This window comes from Anguilla rostrata, chromosome 15, assembly GCF_018555375.3.
Source record: "Anguilla rostrata isolate EN2019 chromosome 15, ASM1855537v3, whole genome shotgun sequence".
Lineage (NCBI taxonomy): Eukaryota > Metazoa > Chordata > Actinopteri > Anguilliformes > Anguillidae > Anguilla > Anguilla rostrata.
Genome location: NC_057947.1, coordinates 20,618,166 through 20,640,517, shown reverse-complemented (window position 1 = coordinate 20,640,517; position 22,352 = coordinate 20,618,166). Strand labels below are relative to the sequence as shown.

The 22,352-nt window shown below is 44.0% G+C and overlaps 1 protein-coding gene across 19 annotated transcripts in view; it reads left to right on the top strand.

The window, feature by feature from the left end:
* map2 (microtubule-associated protein 2) overlaps window positions 1-22,352 on the top strand; it is a 96,270-nt gene that overhangs the window by 47,550 nt on the left and 26,368 nt on the right. For 16 of the 19 annotated variants that reach the window (XM_064310331.1, XM_064310318.1, XM_064310336.1 and 13 more), the window contains exons 3-6: window positions 10,000-10,249; window positions 16,993-17,097; window positions 20,330-20,404; window positions 22,002-22,217. In XM_064310331.1, the coding sequence (XP_064166401.1) occupies window positions 10,036-10,249; window positions 16,993-17,097; window positions 20,330-20,404; window positions 22,002-22,217 (610 nt within the window). In that variant the 5' untranslated portion in view covers window positions 10,000-10,035. The remainder of the gene's footprint in view (window positions 1-9,999; window positions 10,250-16,992; window positions 17,098-20,329; window positions 20,405-22,001; window positions 22,218-22,352) is intronic. The other 3 variants (XM_064310334.1, XM_064310329.1, XM_064310328.1) reach the window with 1 other exon arrangement.

Genomic DNA, 22,352 nt, shown 5'->3' with positions numbered 1-22,352 from the left:
TCAGCTCACTTTCTTTCAAAATTGAAGGTGGCCTCCTTTCGAAAGCATGCCACTGGATCGATTTAAGAGCCTTTGATTTCCTTTTTCACCAGATGGTTGGTTACCTGACCTTACATCCCTTCTTGGATTCAGTAGTGAAACCTTTGGTCTCTCTTGGTTTAAACCAAAAGGTGTCCCTGTGCAACCAAAACAGAAGAACTTGTTTGCTGATGCTGTGGGGACAGAAGGCATGCCTCGTCCAGTCTGCCAGGGGTCCCCAAACCACAGTTTGGAAGTGTAAACCAGACATGGTTTATTTGATCTGAAATTGTAGCATATGGCATATGGACAAAATATTATTTTCAAGGAAACAACAACAACTATTATAATTATTATTTATTTATTTTAAAAAAATGTTTTTATTGCTTCACAGCCTGCCAGCTATCCCCAAAACCCAGTTTTGGAACCTGTACTGTAGGATGTTGTCTGAGAAAAATGTCTCTCTAGTAATAATCACATATGACACATATATTCTGTACATTTTTCCTATTTACATTTTTTACATAAGAAGAATGGTGTGTTCCTTTGTGTTGGCAGTTTTCTGATTGATTGTGGCTTCTACAATTCAACTGAGTTAGCAAGCAAGCTATCTGGTTGGCTGTCTGCAGCAGAGCAAGGAATGGGAAAGGTGGCAAATACTTAGCTAAATTAAATGGTGGTCAAATCATTATTTGTTAAGCAGTATTTAAGAGGCAGTGCTTGGTTTAGTGTGTTGGCTTGCATTGTGGCAATGCACATTATCAAGCTAAACTGGGTTTATTTCTAGATGGTGGCCTTACAGCTTGGGTCATTCAGGAATTTTTAGCCTTTGTTGAAAACATGGACAGAATTTTATAACAAAATTTTAAGCATATTTTTATTTTATTTTTATTTATTTTTATTTAAGTTTATTGTTTTTGAATTGTATCATTTGTTTTCTCCCCTCTCTTGAGTGGAGTGAACATGTGTATGATCAGGCAACAAACCATCTCAAAACAGATCAATTTATAGCATATTCTTAAACAAGAAATAAACTAGGAGAACAATGAAAAAAAAGCTTTGCTCTGTGCAAACTGAGTTACAACAGTAGACCAATGCATTTCTGTGTACCTTTTTTTCCAGCCTAACTATGACCATATCTGTTTGTGATGACACAAATGATGGATAATGAGAGGCCTATGACTGCAGTGAGGTCAGCACACCCCTAGTCTTTGTAGACAGTTCTCTTTCTTTGGCAAGTGTAGTCCTCTGTGATTGTACCAGCTGGGGAAGCTTCACAGCGCTATCCCCGAGCACATTACAGGCCATTTTATCTGCTGTAATGTTCTTAGAATCTCCATGGTGGTTTTATTAGGTTTCCTGGCCTTTGTTTCTGCCTCTTAAAAGCCAGTGAAGATGGATGATTTTCTACTGGAAACCTTTAGTGAAACCCACCCCCCTTTCCCCTCCTTGTGGAGGGAGGAAAATGCTGCCGCAGATGCCTTTCAGCTGTGGAACTCCTTTTTAAGTTGTTATTGGTATCTGTACAGTTTTTGTTCCATTTCCTATTGTTTTGGTTGATTTTGGTTTGTTACTATGTGTCCATGCACCCCCCCCCCCCCCTTCCATTTGAAAAATACCGGCTGTACTGAGCTCTCAAATTGCCCTGTTCCACTTGCACTTGTACAAGGTTCCCTGCAGCTGAAGCAGGTGCTCCAGAGTTGGGTCCAATTCCATTTTAAATCTGCCACTTCTTGAAATCAACTGAAATTTAGCCCTTGAATTGGAAAGTCCTCATGGAGGATTATAGGAATTTCCTACATTGACTGAACGGAATTGGAATTGACCCAACCCTGAAGTGCACTCCTCCACATTTTCCCGTGAGCCAGTGACTATTTTATGCTTTCCCAGTCAAATAGTGACAGGAGGGCTAGCACGGACATTGCTATAGACTCCTGGTCAGAGGTGGCTCATTACTTAGTCTGATTTTAGGAGTGTAGCCAGTGTTTAAGGTGAGTGCATTTACTATTCCAACCAGTTTGTTATGACCTGCCACAACCCTCGAGACAGCAAGGGACACACTCTCACACACTACCACTGAACCCGCAGATTTAAAACAACTTTGCACTTTAGATCGATTCCTTTTTTATTAATTTCTTGTTCACTGTATAGTACTTTATTTGCCTGTGTTCTATCTACAATGCCACTTTAGTTAGAATAGTGGTTTTGGTTGGAGGCCATTACATTCTAATTCAGGTTTAAATATTCTGAGCACTGTGCATTTTTAAACTTACACCTTACTTTTAATTTCATATTTCTATTGTGGGACACACTCTTCTTTAATGTGATACTGCAGTTATATGTAAATGCTTTAGCAATGTAAATGTTTGCTTGTCATGCCAATAAAGCAAACTGAAATGGAAAATTTGAAAGTAAAGGTTGAGCTGCTGGCCCATAATCCCTCCAAGGACAAGCACGGAGAGGGTTATCTGTAATGTCATCTCTGATTAGAAGCACATCATGTTTTCCTAACTAAAAAGGGATTTTTAGAGAAACAACACACAACCTTATCCCTTGGAACATATGAGTGATAATGTAACCAGGTGTGGTACATACAGACATTTTACTGTGGTTTTTGCAACAGATTGTGCAGTGATGAGAAGCAGTTTTGTCAAGGGATACACCATAGATATCACACTTTTATTGTGGAACGAATGCAAACATTTCAGTATTTGTAGTATTATATTTATCGCAGAAAGGGATTTGAATGTGGAGAACAGCCCATCTCTTACTTGTTAAGGTCTAAGGTCTTATTAACATCTGAATGTATGGAGACTTCTACTCACCAGCCTGAAACTCTGCAGGGTGTTAGCCCATTTGCTCTGGACAGGTTGTCCTGATGTCGTAAGCATGTTTTACATAATATCTCAACCTCCATACCTTTCAGCAGCTGGATTCTATGAAATGACATGGAATTTCCTGTGTGAATTTGTTGGTGTAACGCTGCAGCAGTGATTCACCTACACGCTCTGGTTTCTGTTATTTACAGCCTTGGACAGATTCAGTTGCAAGCCTGTCATTCATTCATGCATACAGCTGTTTATAAACATGAATCAACCAACACGGCTGCGTGAGCGTCATTTAATCTGAGTGTTATTGCGCTGTTTGTTTTGAGAAAACCCGGTAAACAGCTCTTCCGAGTAACCGGCTTCGAAGCGGCTGTTTTGCAGTAAATGGGAAAAGCCATGGAAAAATCCGAAGGAAAAACCTTGGGGTGGGGGTTGTCTGATACGCTGAAATACGGCAGGTTGAAGAGCCAAGGAAATGGTTCACATTGTCTGTTGTTTCAGAAGTCTTCCCTGGCTCAAACCTTGTGAGCATATCAGTTCAACAATTGCATTGTTTAAATACTGAATGAAAAAGGAGGCCTAATCTTTCTGTACCTTGTCCAGCATTGAAAGGACGTGTGAGCATCATCTCTGGTTTCATCTCAGCCGCTTCCCTACAAGCCAAACAATGAAAATCTGAAAACAGTGAAATATCAAATTTAGCATTCTTTTGGAATTCATGCACAAGGACTGTGACTGATTATCACAAGCACGATGTGCCAAAGTGCAGCCTCTTTTCTGTTGACACACATGCACTTGCACACACACACACACATGCGTGTTCACACACACACACAAACATGCACACGCACACCCACACACCCACACAAACAAACACATGTACACAAACAAACATGTGAATACACACACCCAGACACACACACACGCACACAATGCTACTATGGATGCTGCAGAGTGTTGGAAATGGCTCAAGTAAGGAGCGACTTGGACGTGGATGTGAAATTTGCTTGTGTGCCGCAGCTTCTTGAAACAGCTGCCTGCGGTGGGGACACCATGAGACAGCTGTGCTTTCGGGCTTTTGAGGAGGAGAGGAGACGGCACCTCACAACAACGTCCTCGAAAGAGCCCAGGGGGGAACAGTGGCGCGCTGCATCGTTGCCAAGGAATCGCACCCCTCGCCCGCCCGGTTGTCCTAGCCACCGGTGATTTTTGGGACGGGTTCGGTCTCTTTGCCGAAAAGGGCTGTTGTCTTTACATCTCTCATTTCGGGGAAAGAAGGTCAGAGCTGTCCGTCCTGTCGTCTGAAGCCAGGGTTCCTCCAAACTGCCTCAGACTGAGGGCGTGCCTTTCTCTCAGCTCAAACTCTGAGCTCCGATTCGCTTTCTCCTCTAGCGCTGATCTCTGATTCACCTACTGCTCAAATGTTCATCTCAAATTTACATCCCGCTCAAAGGCTCATTTCAAGCACTGAATTTAAGATTACACCTACTGCTCAAACACTGATCTTCGGTTCATAAATTGCTCATCTCTAGAGGTGGGTTTTTGGAAGCTGTATACACCCACCCTCTAAATGAACTTTATAAAATGGGCTGCTCAGGGTGCAGAACGAAATCCTGATGCTTTTGCTTTTAGTATTTGTCCACCAGCTATGGTTAGATTAATGCCATTAAGTCTGTGTGTGTGCACGTGTGTGTATGTATGTTTGTATGTGCATGGCGTGTCTGTGTGCATGTGAGTGTATGTGTGTGCACGTGTGAGTTGGCGGGTGCATGCATTTCTGTGCTTGCTGTCCTCCATGGAATCCACAGCCAGCGGCTGTACAGGCACACCCAAAATACCCCAACCCAGCTGGGGCCCTCTCCTCCTCCCTGTGCATGTTGGGACAGAGCCACGTCTTCAGGCTGCATTGTGAGAGTGCTACAGGGGACAGGCACGTTCTCACACTTTCGCTAGCATGTCACAAAATGAAGGAGAACCTGAGGGAGGACCATCGAGGGGTTAATTTTCATAACACTCTTCTGCATTTGGGTTGGTTAAAGGAAGAAAATGATGGACGATCCTTCGAACACACATCAGTGCTCAGGGGCGTTTCATTACTGATTTTAGTGTTTTCCATGGGTGGAGATGGTGGTAATTTGGATGGAAGCAGGGGTTAATTTTCATAACACTCTTCTGCATTTGGGTTGGTTAAAGGAAGAAAATGATGGACGATCCTTCAAACACACATCAGTGCTCAGGGGCGTTTCATTACTGATTTTAGTGTTTTCCATGGGTGGAGATGGTGGTAATTTGGATGGAAGCAGTGCAGCTCCTAATGGGGGTGTTGGGGGGGGGGGGGGGGGGGTATTAGTGGTTGTGTGCGTTTATTTGGAAATTTGGGGGGGTCTTGGCGGTGGAGAGGGGGTACAGTACTCTCCATGAAGAATGCAGCCATTTGCAACTCTTTGGTTTTTGGACTTCATTGCACTCAGCAGTGCTCACCCCTGCTTGATAAACCAAAGTTTGGATACTTGCACTGATGTGTCAAGTCACACACACACACACACACACACAAATACATCCCCACTCCTGAGGATGTGATGCTTTTTCAGAGGGCCTGTCTTTCAGAGCAGTCTGTGTCCTCCACGCTAATCTCTTTCAGGGAAGGTGGCTCAGGGGTAGGTATTGCGTCCCTGGGAGTTTGTGGGAATAACTAGATTAACAAGGACCAACATTACAGCCTTCGGCACATAAAACCATTTAAGAACACAAATTTAGTAGCAGCCATTATTTGTATTAGGGTTATTGCCTGTTTATTCATTTGGCAGAGGCTTTACTGAGAGTTGCAAGGCTGTCGTGGCATCAAGGCAGTTAAATAAAATGCCTATTCTGGGAGCGGCAAGCGCATGTGTACAGAACAGTCTGTAACTCGCTAAATGAGCAATCAACTTTGCTAAAATAAGCACACAGCACTAACTGTTTTAACAGACACATAAACTGCCGTTTCTAACGGTTGCCCTCATTAAATAGAGCCATAAAATAACCCCCTCAGTGCTTCAAGATAATGTGAAAGAGCAAAAATATGTCAGATCTCGCATATGGGTTGGGGCAAGAATCAAGGAATCATGTGCTGGGTGCTAACATGCTAAGATTGGGTAACCAGGCGACACACTGAGAACACGATGTTCTCACTGGCCTGGCAATTGTACCCTCGCTGAACAACCCCTTCTGAATTTTTTTGCTGGGCAGATCTCTCACTCTCCCCTCTAAGATTGTGCTGCTTGACGGTATACATGAAGCCTTCGCTGGAGCGGGTATAATTCAAATGCGTGTTAGCATTTACTGTACTGAAGTGGAGGGCAGTATTGATCATCTAGTGAAGAGCTTGCTTGTGTATGGAAAGCCCAGGGTCTGGTTGACTCCTCCTCTGCATCTCTCCTTCACCCTAATGTGCTTCTGTGACCTGGGACTGTCGCCAGGAATGGCCTGCTTGTTTCCTGCTAAGAGCCGGCTTGGTCGGGCGCAGGGGAGAAACAAGTGAAGGGTGAGCTGGAGACAGTGTGCACATTGAGTGTTCCGACTGGTCAGAGATCGGTTATGCTCTCTGCTGCCCCCTAGAGATATTACAGTCACTGGAATATTCATTATTCAGTGCAGGAAAATGAAGAGTACCTGTATTGTCCACTTCAGAGTGGTTTCTGTGATAATGATGTAAACTGATGTGATTATGTAGAATTGATAAAAATGTATTTAATTATTTATTGAATGATTGTGTAATTGGCTCCCATTGCATATTTATCGGGTTTCTGTTGTTTGTTTTGACTTTAGTTGTCTGCAATGTTCTTACAGTGCTCTGACAATGTGTCTTTTATCACAGCTGTATTGCAAGAACATATAAATGATGGTGAACTGGAGGTATATACTCCCTCTGAAAAAAAATGTGCTGTTTAGTTTGTTGATCTAGTTCATTGGCATACATTAATTATGTTTTGTTTAAAATGTCAGTGATTTAATATTAAGTTCTTAATTTTAGAGATATTGTGACTTGGGGTTCAGTGTGTGTGTGTGTGTGTGTTGGTGGGTGGGTGGATGCGCTTTGAAGTGTGGGTGTGGCCGGTGTGTGAGAGGATTAGAGTCAATGCCGTTTGAGCAGGCAGACATGTCCACCCCATCCCCAGCCCCAGCTGAAGTTATAATAGGATTTATCTCCTGCTCCATGGGGGTCCAAGAATTAGACTGAGCTGGCCTGTGGGCTAGTGACCAGCATTCCCTGTCTCAGCTCTGAAAGTGACCTTGGCCGAACATTAAATTTACATTTAGACATTCATATTTTCAGCAGAGCATCTTCTCCTATCCCTCTTTCCCTGAGTTAAATAGAAACATTTCTTCCTCCTTTTTTATGCCTTGGAGCTGTTCTTGCAAGTGCTCATGATAAAAATTTATGTTGTTAAATTTGCTTTTCCTTTTCACAATTGCTAATAGCACCCTATTTCCACATTTCCACTTTAAGGCTTTTATAATGTCCCTTTAAAAGCACATTACAATGAAAGACGGAAGCTGACAGGTGCTCAAGGGAATGATGGGTGTGGAACTGATCCCACTGCCTCTGTGTTACTCTGACACCTGGCCCAGTGGGGTTCTGTGGAAGAGAGGACTCACAGAAAGGACGGGGCAAAAAGTGCTCATTTTATATAAGTCTAACAGTTTATTGTTAAACAAGGCTTTTTTACGGTGTATATATTCTGTCATTGATTTTTGTGATGCAATTGAATTTGATGCTGTATTTAAAGCAGTGTATTTGTGGAGCGAATAAAAGTTTGGTTTGAAGAAAATATATATTTGAGGCTTATTAATAAATATTTGATTTTTTAATGTAATCATAGCTTTTATAGTATATGCTGTGATTGGTCAAATGTCACAGATAGGGCTCTTGTACAGCACTTGAACATTGGTTTGTACACCACCAAGCCCCGCCCCCAGGATCCTGTGATTGGCTGTGTCTGCTGTGTGTGATGGGAGGTCTGTGAAAGATGGTCAGAATCCCCCTTTATTGCGGGTTGTCTCCCCCGGTGCCCTGGATAATCTGATGTGCGGTGGTAGTGATTAGACTGTTATAGCCTGGGGTGAAGCTCACAGCAGCAGTACTGTACTAAATCACCCGCACGTCTTTTCTGGTCTGAACCAGCCATGGACCTCATGTCCCACACATACATCTCTGGCTCTTGGGATACCCCGTATTAGCCATTGAATCTGGGGTAAGCCAATTCTGAGAGAGTGGCTGTCTGAAAGGGATAGTTCTTTTTCCTTGTTTTGAGAAATTGTATTTCTGTAGAAATATGAAGGCTACTCTTGGTGACAGCCAATCATTGTAAAATTATTGTGAACAAGTGCACAATACTGTATAATCAATATTTTAACCTGAACTGAACAGTAGGCTATTAATATAAATCTTTAAAAAAGATTTTTATAATCCTCGTGGTCCCTGTGTGTAGAATCAAACTAATCATTCTTACTGCAATTCTTACTGCTGTTAGCCCAACAGGGGGACAGTTGGATTAGGTGCACATCCGTCCTTTCAACCAGTTTCAAAACTGATGCCTTTCGGCTTGTTGCATACTTCAAGTGGAAAACGAGTGTGAAAGGATGTGTGAGCATCCTCTCTCGTTTCAGCCAAACAATGAAAATCTGAAAACAATGAAATATCAAATTTTGCATTCTCTTGGAATTCATGCACAAGGACTGTGTCTGATTATCACAAGCACAATGTGCCAAAGTGCAGCCTCTTTTCTGGAAGTGGTTAATCTGTAATTTCTTGCCATCAGAAGAGAATGGCACCACAGCAACAAGGCTGATCAAAGGCCTTCTCAAAGCCTGAAGCAGGGACCTTTCCTGTATTTCAAACCCACCCTGGAGGTCTCATTATCCCCCTCACTTCCTGAAGGTCTACCACACTGTTTCATTCAGTTTATGTACATTGTCGTGACTTTTTTCAGGAAAGTTATTAGTATTTTGTCTCAGAACAGTCATCTAATGTGTGGAACTAATTAGATCTCTGTACAAATTGAGTTTCCTGTACTAAAAAAAAGTTTTTCTTTGAATATAAACCATACGGGTATCCCAAGCACGGGTTCCACTCTAATGAGAGTTTTTTTTTTCATGAATAAAAAGGTAATGCTACGGGTACCTTTTCAGGATGGTGAAGTCCTGCTAGGAGACACAATTCAGGCCAGCCTGAGGGACATGCTATGAAAGATTTGAATTGTCATTCTAGATACCCTGAGATACATTGAAAATTGAGCTTCTTGTTTGAAGGTAATAAGCATGTCTTTAATTAAGGGTAATGTGAATGTTGTGGGGAAGCAGAAGGGGAGGGAGGGAGGGATTGATGTTTAAGGGAGTGTCTCTTGTGTTCAAAGTGCTCTGAAATGGCAGAGCTTATCAAAATGACATCTGCTCTTCTCCTGTCCTGTGTGGTTAACTTGCAGAGGTGGGTCCCCCTGAACACAAAAGACAGCAGGGGGCGAGGGGGGCTGACTGGTTGTCCTAGTGAGCTAGGACACGCCTGTCCATATTTTCGGGAGCTTCTCACATTATGCTCTCTCAGACGAGATGTGACCACTTTCTTTCAGTGTGCACTGAGGGAGTTTTGCAATCCCTCTTTGTGGATCCAAAAACACTTGTACTAATGTAATTAATACAGTACAAAGCAATGTAGAATGAGGCAACTAATATAATCCAGTACAAAGCAATGCAGATTAAGCTCTGTGGATGATGACTTAGTGACAGTCCTTGCTGACTCTGCCATGGTTGCTGTTCTGGCTGTGAACCTGGCCTCTGTCACTATCAACCCGTATGCAAGAGAATCTCAGATACAACCCGGGCTTCTTAAACAGGGGCTGTCAGGAGCACCACCTCCGCATGCCCCAGTGCATTCCCATCATATACTCACTCATCCAGTGGCCATTATGGCACTACACTCACATGCATATCACAGGAACACCAGCAGTGGCAAAGGAACGTGTGCAGCCAAAGACTGCAGGCAATGAGCATCAAACAGAACAATATAATAGGTGTGTATGTGTGTGAGAGAGGTTTACTGAGATCTGTGCACACATATTAATTTTGTTTTTGTTTTTCCACATTGACTGACACATCTGTACTTTTCTGTCTGCAGTAAGGAGAGAACCCGGCCCCCCTTCCCCCGGTCACCATGGCAGATGGTCGGCAGCCTGAGGACAGTGTACCGCACTGGGGCCCTCCAGGGGCCCAGGACCCCGTGCCCCCTGCTGGCCACAGTGAGAACGGCTTCTCCTCTTACAGGGCCTGCCAGCCGGGCGGGGCCAACCCGGTCACCGCCCCCTACTCTGCCGCCAAAGAAAATGGCTTCAATGGCGACCTGGCTGGTGGGGATGCAGTGACAGCAGGTATGACCGCTCGAACGGCCGGCCCCTTCAGTTGGATGTGTGACAGTATTGAATTTACAGTTCAGACGTGGGACTGAGCACGAGAGCATTACTCCCTCCCCCAGAGCCTGAATAACAATGTGATTATTGCCCTTAGGTGTGAACCTTGGTCTCATCAACAGATGAGTTTTTCACCACTGGTGTGCACAGCAGTAATTTAAGAGTATGCAGAGACAATTGCAAACCCTAGATAATGTTTAAGTTTAAACATCCCCCTGGGACGAGAGGTGGTGTGGTCCATAGGGCGGCCAACTGTTAACCCATATTTAAATTAATCACTGCCATGGTACTTCCTGTGCTGTGGTCCCTTCTCTTTCTGTTACCATCTCTACTTTGATATTGTGATATTGTGTTTTTTTCATTGTGTCAGCTTTTCTGTGGATGAATCAGCTGATGTTTACTCGACACGTTTTTCCGCTCACGCAGGGAAGGGTGTTACGTATATCGCGCAACTGTTTTCTCAGCCTCGCACGTGCCCGTGGCTTGCTGTTGTTCACGAACACTGGAGCGTGTCTGAAGTCTTCATTAAAATGATTAACCACGTTAATAATGGACTCGTTTCTGCTGGCTGCTGTGCTGGAGCAGCTAGCCGTGTGCTCTGCCTGCCCTGTGGCAGGGATACAAAGATTATCTCCACATCACGTGATCATGTCATCCATCACATCGGGGCTTGACAGGTGGGGGCTGTCTGTGAGGTTGCCTTTCAGGGCTTATGTGCTGTGTGCAGTCTAACTGCTGTGCTTTATGTAATATCACATTAAAGCAGAGAAAAAGCTTGAGCTCAGCTGAATTGCTGGGCCTGTTAGCATCAGCTAAAAAGTCAGGGGAAATGCATTAATGCCAGAATTCTCCACCCAGTATTGACTCAACAGCTGCCAGCTTTCTTCATCCATTATTTTAATTCCCTACATTATTTAGTTTTTCATGATATACTTAAAGGTAAAACGCTTTTCTACAATATTTTCAAAGCCAGGACTGAGGGCATTTATATATTAAGGTTATAATGAAAGCATGCACAGTTAAAGCAATGTGCAAAAGGGTAATGTACTAAAATTGGCCATGATCCCTTCCCTTAGTCCATGCGTTTGAATTTGTGGACAGTGAGAGTAAGTGATGTTCGGAGAGCGCTGGTGAGCTGTCACACTTCTTGAAGGGTGTTTGTTTGACATTTCCAGAGGTACTGACTAGACACTATTGTCCAGGCTCTGTACTCATAAACTCAATGCATAACAACTTTGTCCTCAGGATACTGCAAGTCTCAGGTGTTTTACCCTATTATTTTGTGGTATCCTAACACTCACACTTCTGAAGGATCTTTTCCCTTGAGAGAGATGCGCATAAAGACATAACAGGACATGCAAATACTGTGTATCTACTCCCATAAATGAAATGAGAGGCGTTTTGCTGTTCTGTGTTCCCACTGTGTTATTTTGTAACAGACGTAGTGGGTGGCTGGTGTTCCTTGTCGAAATATCCAACAGCGGATATGAGTCTGTGGGATAAGCACAAGCGCGTGTATTAGGCCAGCAGTCTGTGGGAGCCAAGCAAAGCGAGGACGTGCACCTGCTGTTTCCGTAGTAATTGGGCTCACTAAAATCTCTCTGTCTCTCTCGCTCACTCTCCCCCTCCCCGCAAGAGCGAGATACGCAAGCCGGTCTCTCGTCCTGTGTTACCATGGCAACAGCCGAATTACATTTTCCCCAGCCTTTTGTTCTGACATTGCTGAATTCTTTCGTGTTCACATACATTTCTATTCCCCCTGACACAGTATCGGGATAGCGCTGGACTTGGCTGTCACTTCATATTTCACCGTAAAACTTCAGTGTTTCAAGTAAATGTCAACCAAATGGCTTTTTACCTCTTAACTGCAGAGAGCCTTAAGGCAACAGATTTCACACCAGATATTTATTGTGGAATGGGGAGACCAGCTGTCTTTGTTCTAGTCTTGCCCTCAGAATTCATGAATAATTCTGAAGTATATTTGTTTGGTGTTTTGCAGAGATTGGCTGCTGCTATAGACACCCACAGTGATGTTTTTCATTCTACATTCTACTTTCTACAGGCCTTGCACTGCAATTTGACATTTATTCAAATATGAAATGTTTCTGCTGAAATAGCCACAAATTGCTCTGTGCATTGTAGGAAACCTCAGAGACTCAGCAGGGTAAAATGACATGCGTTCTGCCCAAAAATTGTCCTTTAACCACCATGCTTTACATAATCCTGGGAATCCATTTTGTAATTGGTCTATATTATATTTCTTATTAACATGAACAACATGTGTAACTTGGTAATTAATGGGTTATTAACACTTACTACCTTTGATATGTGTTTAATATTTATACCAGTATTAATCTACAGGTAGTAATATTGTAATTTTAATAACATGTTATAAATAGCCTAATTGTATTATTACTGGCTGGAAGCATTTATAGTTAATGTTAAAAATGTGTATTTCAGCTGTTCATGTGATTTATCCAAGCTCATTTATGTTTAAGAACAATTGTGAACCTGGTCAGTGAATATCAGGTTCACCATAGTTGCAGCTGATGGCTGTGGATCCACTGTTGTTTTAACATCTGAAAGGCGGTCCTTGACCTGCTCATAAATGCACATTTCAACACCTACAGCTCTGAGAGATTAGCAGCTGGTTTCCTGGCAGAATTATGAACGTGCGTAATTATTACTCATTTCTTTATTCATCAGTGCATTTAAAAAAAAAAAAAAAAAAGCCAAGCGGAACATTTGTCCACATTAGCATGTGTGAAGCACAACTGTGTAACAAAGACTTATGCACTTGAAGAGAAACTTGCTTTCTTTTTAGCAGTTATCTCTCCCTGACCGCAGCATTAAGCCTGACTGTTCCTGCTCTTCTGTGCCTGACAGGGCATTCACATAAAAAGCTTGCAAATTATATTGGGTCTTTAGAGCAGGAAAGTGGCTCCGTAACTTTTTTGCGCGACAAACGAGGAATAGTGGACAAAACCAGGAAGCGAACAAAAGGCTGGAGTGGGCTGGCTGTGCAGCTGGGTTAGTGGAGATTGGGGAAGTAGAGATGAGTCGCATCCTGGGGTGGTAAAGAGGCCATGCCTCTGACCTGTCCATTTAGAGATATATGAAGTAATGCGCATGCACCCATAGATACCTATTTGGATAATCACATACACTCACGCACCCATGCACACACACTTGGGCAGAATGGGCACCCACACGCACACACACACACACACACACACTGCTTCAAATTGGCAGTCTCTGCTCTTTTCTATGGGAGATAAAATTTACTTTAAAGTCTATCATGTCCCTCTTCTCCCACTGTGGAACACAGTATCTGCATCCTCACTAGGGTGTGCTGCTGGCGGTCCGACCACAGCAAAGATGAAAAAGATGAACCTTCCACAGCAGACCAGCCAAACAATGCGTACGCTCAGCACCACTGGTTCTCCTGAAATGAAGGCATTATTTCTAGTATCTGAATTTATCATGTTGTGGAGAGGCCATAATGTAATGGGATGGCACTGCATATCTCCTGGTTGTCTGACAGTCAGATTTAGCTTTGTCATTGGTGAGTCGGCTCTAGAGGGGCTACTGATATTGGGCACAGCCTTTACACTGTAGACATGGTAAATGTTAGGGTGTAGTGCCACCACAGACATTTGGCACAAGCCGTGGTAGGCTGTGAGGAGATTGGAGGGGGGACCCACGTTACCGGGGCAACGGATCCGCTCCCCCGCGGAGGAGGCTTGGCTCTGGGTTCCAGTCGGCTGACTTCCCCCCGCGCGTGCGGACACGAGCCTCGATTTGTGCTCTTGTGTCTGTGCGTGCATGCAAAGCGCCACCATTGTCCTCCGGCTAGACTTCTAGGGACCGCATTCACAGAGACGTGCGTCTGTCTCTGGTGGTCCGACCGCGGCGATTGCTCTGTGCCTTGGATCGGGATTTTCAGAGCCTGGAGTTGGGAGGGGGAACGCCGGCAAGCCTGGTGCCTGGCGGGGGTGAGTGAATACGGCAGACGCTGCGGCAATCGAGAGGACCGCGGGCTCGTCCGCTGAGCTGATCTGGGTTAGTAGGGATTTAATGTTCAGTATCCAGTTTTTTGTTTGTATATTCTTGCCGAGCGTAGTGAGGAAGTGACTGCACAAACAAAGAAGAAGAGAATGGAGGTGGAGCGCTTCCCACCGGTTCAGCAGCTGGGAGGCTGCTTCTGTAAAGCGGGGTGTGAATTGTTGCGTTGATGGTGAATTAGGTGTGATATATTTTGTTGTTGTGGTGGTTTTGCCACTCTCAGTGTTCTCCCTCTGTCAGCAGTGCTCCCATCTCCCATTTGCCTCTCCGAGCCGCCAGTCCTTCTGCTGTTGCTATGTGGCTGGTGATCTTGCACCTGCATGCTTGTGCGCTTATGGTCTGGATGGTTTGAGTGTCTCAGTCTGTAAGTGTTTGTCTGGGATTGTGTGTGTCTGTTTGGGTGCTCGACAGTGTGGGTGAGTATGTGTGTGTGTGTGTGTGTGTGTGTGTGTTTGGGTATTTGGGAATGTGTGTGCGCATCTGTGTGGTTAGATATGTTTATGAATTCTAATTTGTAGGTATATACATTCATTATGAGGATGTATAAATGCATGCTTGTGCTTGTGAATCTGAAATGTTCCATTTCTGATTATACTGCTTTTGGTTTGACTGAGAAAATCAACCTAAATCCAGTATTACCCCTTGCTCACAGATTTCCTGTAGGGGCAGTTTTCCAAGCCAGTACCAGTGCATGTTCTCCTTGTTTATGTTGTAGATTGGTTTCAACATTGGCTTCTTTTCCAGCATATATTCTATGAAGATGTTTTCACACACACACCCACACACACACACACACACACACACACACGCACACACACACACATTTATATTTTTTGTACAGTATGTAAATGGCATGGATTAGTGCTTGCACTCAGCTATGTCTGAATGGATGTCCTGTGTGAATGTGTGTGTGTATGTGTGCATGTGTGACTGTGAGAAAGAGAGATGTGCAGTTTTTTCTTGTGCACGGTGAGTGGGCGGAACCCAGCTGTGGGCAAAGCTAACACAGACCCTGCTCCTCCTGTGTGGGTCTGTGGTGGGTGGAGATTGAGCCCAGCAGCTCCATAATGGAGAATAAAAAAAACACACACACAAAGGAAAAGAGAGAGAGAGAGGGCTAATAACCCTCCCTCATTAAGTGCAGCGAAATGCGCCGGGGTTGTGAAGTGTTTCACTGTAAATTGGGGGCTAAGAAGTGAAAAGCATCTAAAAAAAGCTCCCAGGAGCCCTGATACAGATTTTAATGCACCTGACAAACAGAAGCAAGGTTGTTTATACAGACTGTATCAGACCACAATGCTATAAAACAAGGCTTATCTTCCTCTGCCAAGAAATTCTGTTGATTTTTAAGCATGATGATATTTGAAAAATTAACTGCAGTTTAGTATATTACTCATGGGCGTATAGCAATGAGTGGTTTTACACTCAAAACAGACTTTATCTTCGTTATTTATTCTTTCTTTATTAAGACATTCAACAGGAACAAGGCTGATGAAAACCTACCTTTTGGTTTCATGAATACAGACTCGCCTCTCTAAGCGCACTGATCTTTAGCTGTTCAGTTTCGCTGGTCTTTGGCCCAGTCCTCACCACCTGTTTACTTTCCACTTAGTGTTGCCTTTAATCACTTTTTGTGAATGCATTGATATTTTCATTGCCATGTGACATTTATATGTTTATTACAAATGTTTTATTTTTTATCAGTTTGTTGCTGTGGTTCATTTTATATCTATACCAGTGTTAATCTGCCCTTGTTGTAAGCGCTATGTTGTCATTTCCCTAAAATATACAATTAGCTTATAGCTTTACAAGCTATAGCCCTGTGTTCTTGCTTATGATTTGATGTCACCAAAAGTGTGCCCTAGCTGGGGTGTGTGGCCTGCTCAAGTGCGCCACCTGCTTCAGAACACTCTCAGAGTCCTGTAGCTTCCTCATACAATTCCTTATTGGATATTGGATGTTTTTGACCAGGAATTTCTACAGAATTGCTGAATTGGTTACTCTTTCCTCTCCTGCCTCCCAGCAACACTGTTGCCATAGCAATCCCTCCATACAGTAGGCGATGCTGCCAGTGTTTCCAGCATCAGCGATGATTGTTCTCTTTCAAACCTCCACTCGCCCACCCCCACCTCGTTCTCTCCCCAAATCCCCCATGAGATGTCTCACATCCGTTCCAACAGAAACAACAGCATATCTAGGTTTATGTTTAGCATTTATGATTTTCACAATACCTTTCTGATGAGTGTTCTGTTCGTTCTGTTCTTTGATGTAAGAGGATCTGACGCCCAGTTCACATTGAAAAACTGTGGCTGTCCAAAGATCTTTATATTAGTGATAATGGAGGGAACAGGCATGGAGGGGGGGGGGGGGGGCTGGATGGAAGGTAGGATCAGAGGGTTGAATGTGAAGAACTTGGGTGAGGGAAGGAGGGAGGGGAAGGCAGAGAGACAGGTATGATTTTTAGACAGGGAACAGTGAGACTGCTAGACTAACAGTAGCCATTTCTGGCCTCAACTGTGGCCTTTAGGAATACTGTTTTTACTGGTACCGGCAGGTGAATTGCTGATCTGTTGTGTGGAAGATGATAACCAGTATTTTAAGAGTCACTAAAGCTATCCCTCCCTCCCTCCCTCTCTCAGAGCAAGTGTCTGCACGGATCGTGCAAGAGGTGACAGCCGAGGCAGTGGCTGTACTGAAGGGGGAGCAGGAGCCTCGCCAGGACACCGCTAAGAGGCTTCCCTCAGGTAATGTACTTCCCTTCTGTCACCTGCTACCCACAGGTAACATACTTCCCCTCTATCACCTGCTACCCACAGGTAACATACTTCCCCTCTATCACCTGCTGCCCACAGGTAACATACCTCTGTCACGTGCTACCCACAGATAAGACACTTCCCTTCTGTAGCCTCCAGCCCTCTGGGGTTTACCTGGGCTCACCTGCAGAGCCTTTTATTTGAGTGCTTTGTGTACTGAGCTGAGAGGGCCACTTGGAGTGGGATGATTACTGTAGTAATAAAAAAACAAAAACTTGAAACATCAGTCATGGTCCAACCCCCAATCTGCCTCTGATATGAACCTGGTTACATAATACTCACTGTGTGGTGTCTCTGGAGATATAAAACAGCCAGACAGTGCAGTAATATAATATCTGCTGTTTATGTTTTATTTGGAAATGATCCCAGTATTACAGTATTGCATCTATATAGGCTCATCGTTCTGCCTACAGCTCAGAGTATCCAGAATTGTGTCAAGCCTGGTCTTAAACACCCCAAGGGCTTCCGATTCTACAGAATAACCTGCCAATGTAAAAGAAGTGTACCCTATATCAGAATTATTTTACACCGCGCTCCTCAAAATATAATTACGTGAAATACACCTGAGGACAAAACAAGCTGATCCTCAGATGCTTTTGTTTTTTTTTAGAAAGATCACGTTAGGATCAAACAGAACATCAAGCACAACACGATGGAAACAACTGCGTTTAAGAGAGCTGTGGTAATAAGGCATATTCCATGTGAGATACCCCCAGAAATACCCTTAACGTGATTCTCCCATCTTAACGTGCGGCGTATAGCACGTGCGGGCGACCCCCAGTGCGTGGCAGACATCTGTAGCTCACTTTGCCCGGGCTTACACAGAGGGAGAAGCCTGATGTAGAAGGCTGTTGAATGAAGAGACTTTCACCATTCACGGGGGCCAGATGTTGCAACTACATTCTAAATGGGTCCTTTGTTTACACACAGCGCTACCCCCTACTGCACAATTAGCCATTTCCATATTTCTGTGGTGTAACAAGCTGATGGAAAGGAACAGGGTTTTGTTACACTCTTGAATTGTACTGTTGATATTGAGCTGTGAGAAAAACTGGGTATGCCAGGTGCCTCGCCATACAGTGGATATCCAGATATACACAGGGATGTGAATTGTGAAAAAGTTTTAAAAACTAAATCAGATGTCACTGCGGAAAACGTTGAGTACAAGTTATTTATTGTCCGTGGAGAAAACGTCCTTAAGACACTGAATGTCTGCCTGTATAACTTTTGCTGGTGCATTTAGCAGCTTGATTTTTGCCTGGTCAGCTCTCAAGATGGAGCAGGTCATTTTCAGCTGTGAATTCCGGCATACAGCAGTTGCAGGTTGAAGTCTCCTATCTCCGTGTAACATGTCTGCTTCAATGGTGGACTTGTGAGCATGTGACACAATAGTTCCTGCTTTGGCCAGGACCTTCTGAGTCAGTCAGCATGTAGACAGGCTAACATTCACCTCCAGCTGCAGTGTATGTGAAAACCTGGATTCATGACTTGGTACAATATATAACAAAATTATGACTAATTTTGCCCTTTAAACCAAAGTGAGTTTCTGCTTGCTCAACGGCCTTTGAATATTTTGCAAGTCTAGAGTGCACTGTATATCTTCCAATCGTGGCTAAAATGGGCTGTAGGAATGACTTCATCTTGAAATGTGACTAAAGGGCAACTGTGAGAATAAATTTGGTGAGGAGTGTCGGAAACTGGTGTGCTTAGGCATACAGTTGTGTTTTCTGGTTGGGAATACTGTAGGAGGGACACAATGATGTGACAGATGCTAGGAAAATGAGGTGATCAACATGGGACAGGTGAGTGATGGTGCCAGCAATGAAGTCTGAATTGGATGAGTAGGATTGTATTTATCACTGGAGGAGGTTGATGTCTGGGGTTGGTTGATTTGTAGGAGAACTTTTGGGTGTTTAGACTACTTTCAGAGTGTTAATGGTGGCATTATTACTGTGTTATAAGCAGAGCTGAGAAACTGACATTTTGTAATGAAACTACCACATTCCATTGTTTTACTACAATACTTTATAATAACACTTAAAAAATTGTAAATGGTTATATGTGGGTATAACAACAACAGTAAGACATCAAAGCACAAACCAACTTACCTGTAGGTGGTTATAAAAGTTAGAACTTTTCATGGAAGAGCAGGCAACTTGTTTGTAATGCTTGCAAATGTCTTTGAATTTTTCAGCAGTATTTTTAGCATGTACAAATTAAATTTGACTTAAATGAATTGTCTAAACCATGGGCCTACTTTTAAATATTTAAAAATGTACCTTCCTTCCTCCCTTCCTTGAAGTAAACTTATTAACACAATGCAGGTTTTGTTTGTTATCATTTGCTTTGTCTTTAAATTAGTCCTTGTTTACCAAATGTTTCGTTTTAGTGGCCAGTCGTTTTAGTGCCCGGCTGATTCACCCCAGTCATTATTTTCAGCAGTTATTTTTTTTAAACCTCTTTTATATTATTGTTTGCAATAATAAGCACAATGTGCATATGGGACTTTTATTCTTCATGGGATGCATAGCTGTTTATGACATAACTAAAGATGATAAATTATTCCAGCCCAAAAAGAGTCTAATTAAGAAGAATGAACAGCTTGTTAAAATTCTGGGATTGTGACTGTGTTTGGAACAAAAACCAGCATACACAGGGGTCTCCAGGACTGTGTGTGAGAACCAATGGCCCATCCAGGAATGTTAGGTCATAGGAAGGAATCATTTTTCTTAGGAAGGGAGGGAGGGTTTTTTCTAACTCCATCCTCAAATGCTTTGATTTATCATATAGCTCTAAAATGTAATTTCTATCAGGTAACAGTGAACATACTTTGAAAAAGTAGGTACTGTCTGAGATCTGTTTTAGGAAAACGTGAGCCTGTAGTTGCTTTCTGACATTTTCTATTCAAATATTGACTAGAAGAGCTATTTAAGTCGGACCTTTGTTCCGATTGTCTGAAAAAGTAGGCATCTTTTAGGACATATATTCATATATATATATATATATATTTAAAAAAAAAAATCGTATTCAATTTTCCTAATTGTGTTTGAAAAAAGTCAAATGATAATTACTTTCTGAAAATGCATTTAAAAGTAGTGCTGCCAGGTGTGGTCACTCCACACCCCTCTGTTCCTCACATCTATCCTCATTTCCCCCCACGCAGTCGAGGACTCCACCAACTTGCCCCCATCTCCTCCCCCCTCTCCCGCCGCTGAGCACTTCGCCCCCCTGGAGCCAGGTAGGAGACCCTGTTTTTTCCTTCTCCAAAACAGGTAGACTGGGAGAGAGAAGGGAAGAGAGCTGAAGGTGTCACCATGGTGAGGGTTCCAATGGGCTGTAGGGCTTTGTGGCTCATCTGAAGCCCAGTCAGTCCCAGTTCTGCCTGGCCACACCCCTCTTGAGTTCTGCTGCCCTCCTCAAACTTGGGCCATGTGGAAGGGAGGGGCTTTGCTGCTCAGCTGGACACTGGTGCATCATGGGATACATTGGGTGTCTTTGGTATAAGAGGGACAGGGAGGAAGTCATCCTGGTATTAGTTTTCCCATCACAGGAGTCATCTCCTACATCCTCCTACTCATTCCATTCCTCTGCCTGGTTTTACTGAGAGAGCTATCCTGAGATCTCCATCGCATACCTCCTTGTAGCGCGTCCCCTACCCACACAAACCCCAATGTGCACTTCCTTACCTCTCACCCCCACCTCCACCCCAGACCTGGCCAGACCACAGCTCTCAGAATGTTAGCTCTCACACCTGCATGATGTCACTGACTCCACCCAGCCCATCCCTCCCCGCCAGCCGTCTGCCCCACCCCTCCCTCCCCCTCCCCCACAGCCCATTGACTTCAGCAGCCTCCCCATGTCTTTTAGGTAGCTGTTGTTTGTGTTCTCCTGGTCCTGGTTCTGCATGTCTTGTGGTACTGTGCTGTAGTTCTGTCCATGTTGTTCCTGTTGTGGCCCCCCTGTGCTTGTTCTGTCTTTCTTGTGTCATGTTTTTCTTTTCTTGAAGTTGTCCTTACTGGGGCCTGGTCTGCGTCTGTGTCCAGTGGTCACATGACCTCCAAAACCAGTGGAACATGCCATTCTCAGATTGGCTAACACTGCACTGGGCTTCTGTATATTATGTCCTTCAAAACATACTGTACACATACAGCTGTTTAGCATTTAAAGTAAACTAAACTAAACTAAACTAAAATAGCACTTTTGCATAAGTACATTTAAATTAATTAAATGAAGTACAATATCCAGTCCTTTTGTGGGATAAAACAATGTCTACCTCAAAAAAGACAAGTAAAATCACTCAGTCATATATTTCGTTTCACCTCACTTTCCGATTTTATTTTCAGTAGCATTTCCTTCGATATGACTAGGCTGCCTTACTTCTTGCCTGCCAAAGAATGAGACCAGACATGAGAATGGAACATCTCTTTTTTTTTAAAGTTTAGTTCAGGAGGGCTGTAATTTACCACATGCTTTTTCCAATGCACCAGCCTTGCCCCCTTGTTACGGAGATGTTTTTGAGGTGTTAAGGTGGGTTTTGGCGGGGCAGCTCCAACACCAATCCTGAGCTTGGCCAGTTCTGTTCCCGGAACACTTGTGTCCCAGGCAACCATGCCTGGACCTTGGCGTCCAGAAATCTTGGTGTCCAGTCATCTGGGTGTCTGATCATATCAGTGTCTGGTCATCCAGTCTCCTGGTTTTCTGGTCATCTGATCACTGGGCATGCTGTCTCCTGGTCGTCCGGTCGCCCGACAGTCTGGGTGACTGAGCCCCCGTGCGTCTCCTGTGTCTTACTCTGTTGGGGTCTCCCTGCCGCTCTCTTCCTTGTGTGTTCGTAGACGTAGAGGGTGAGGAGAAGGCAGTCCCTCTCCGACGCTTCCAAAATTCTCGGGAGAGGTGCAAGTTCCTCGCCCCCTCCATCTCGGTGTCTGTGCCCGACGATGACCCCTCCCACTCTGACGAGGAGTACTATGAGCACCCTTTGTTCAGCCCAGAGTGGAGTCGGCACGGTTCTCGCCCGTCGGGGCAAGCCGTCCCGTTTAGACAGATCGAAGGTGAACCTCGCATGGTTCCTCGTCTCTTCCTCCTGTTACCCTCCTCCCTTTCCCTTACCCTTCCTCCTCTCCTGTCTTCTGTCCTCCCTCACCCCCCATCTCCTGTTTCTCTGTCTATGTCACTGTCTCCAAGTT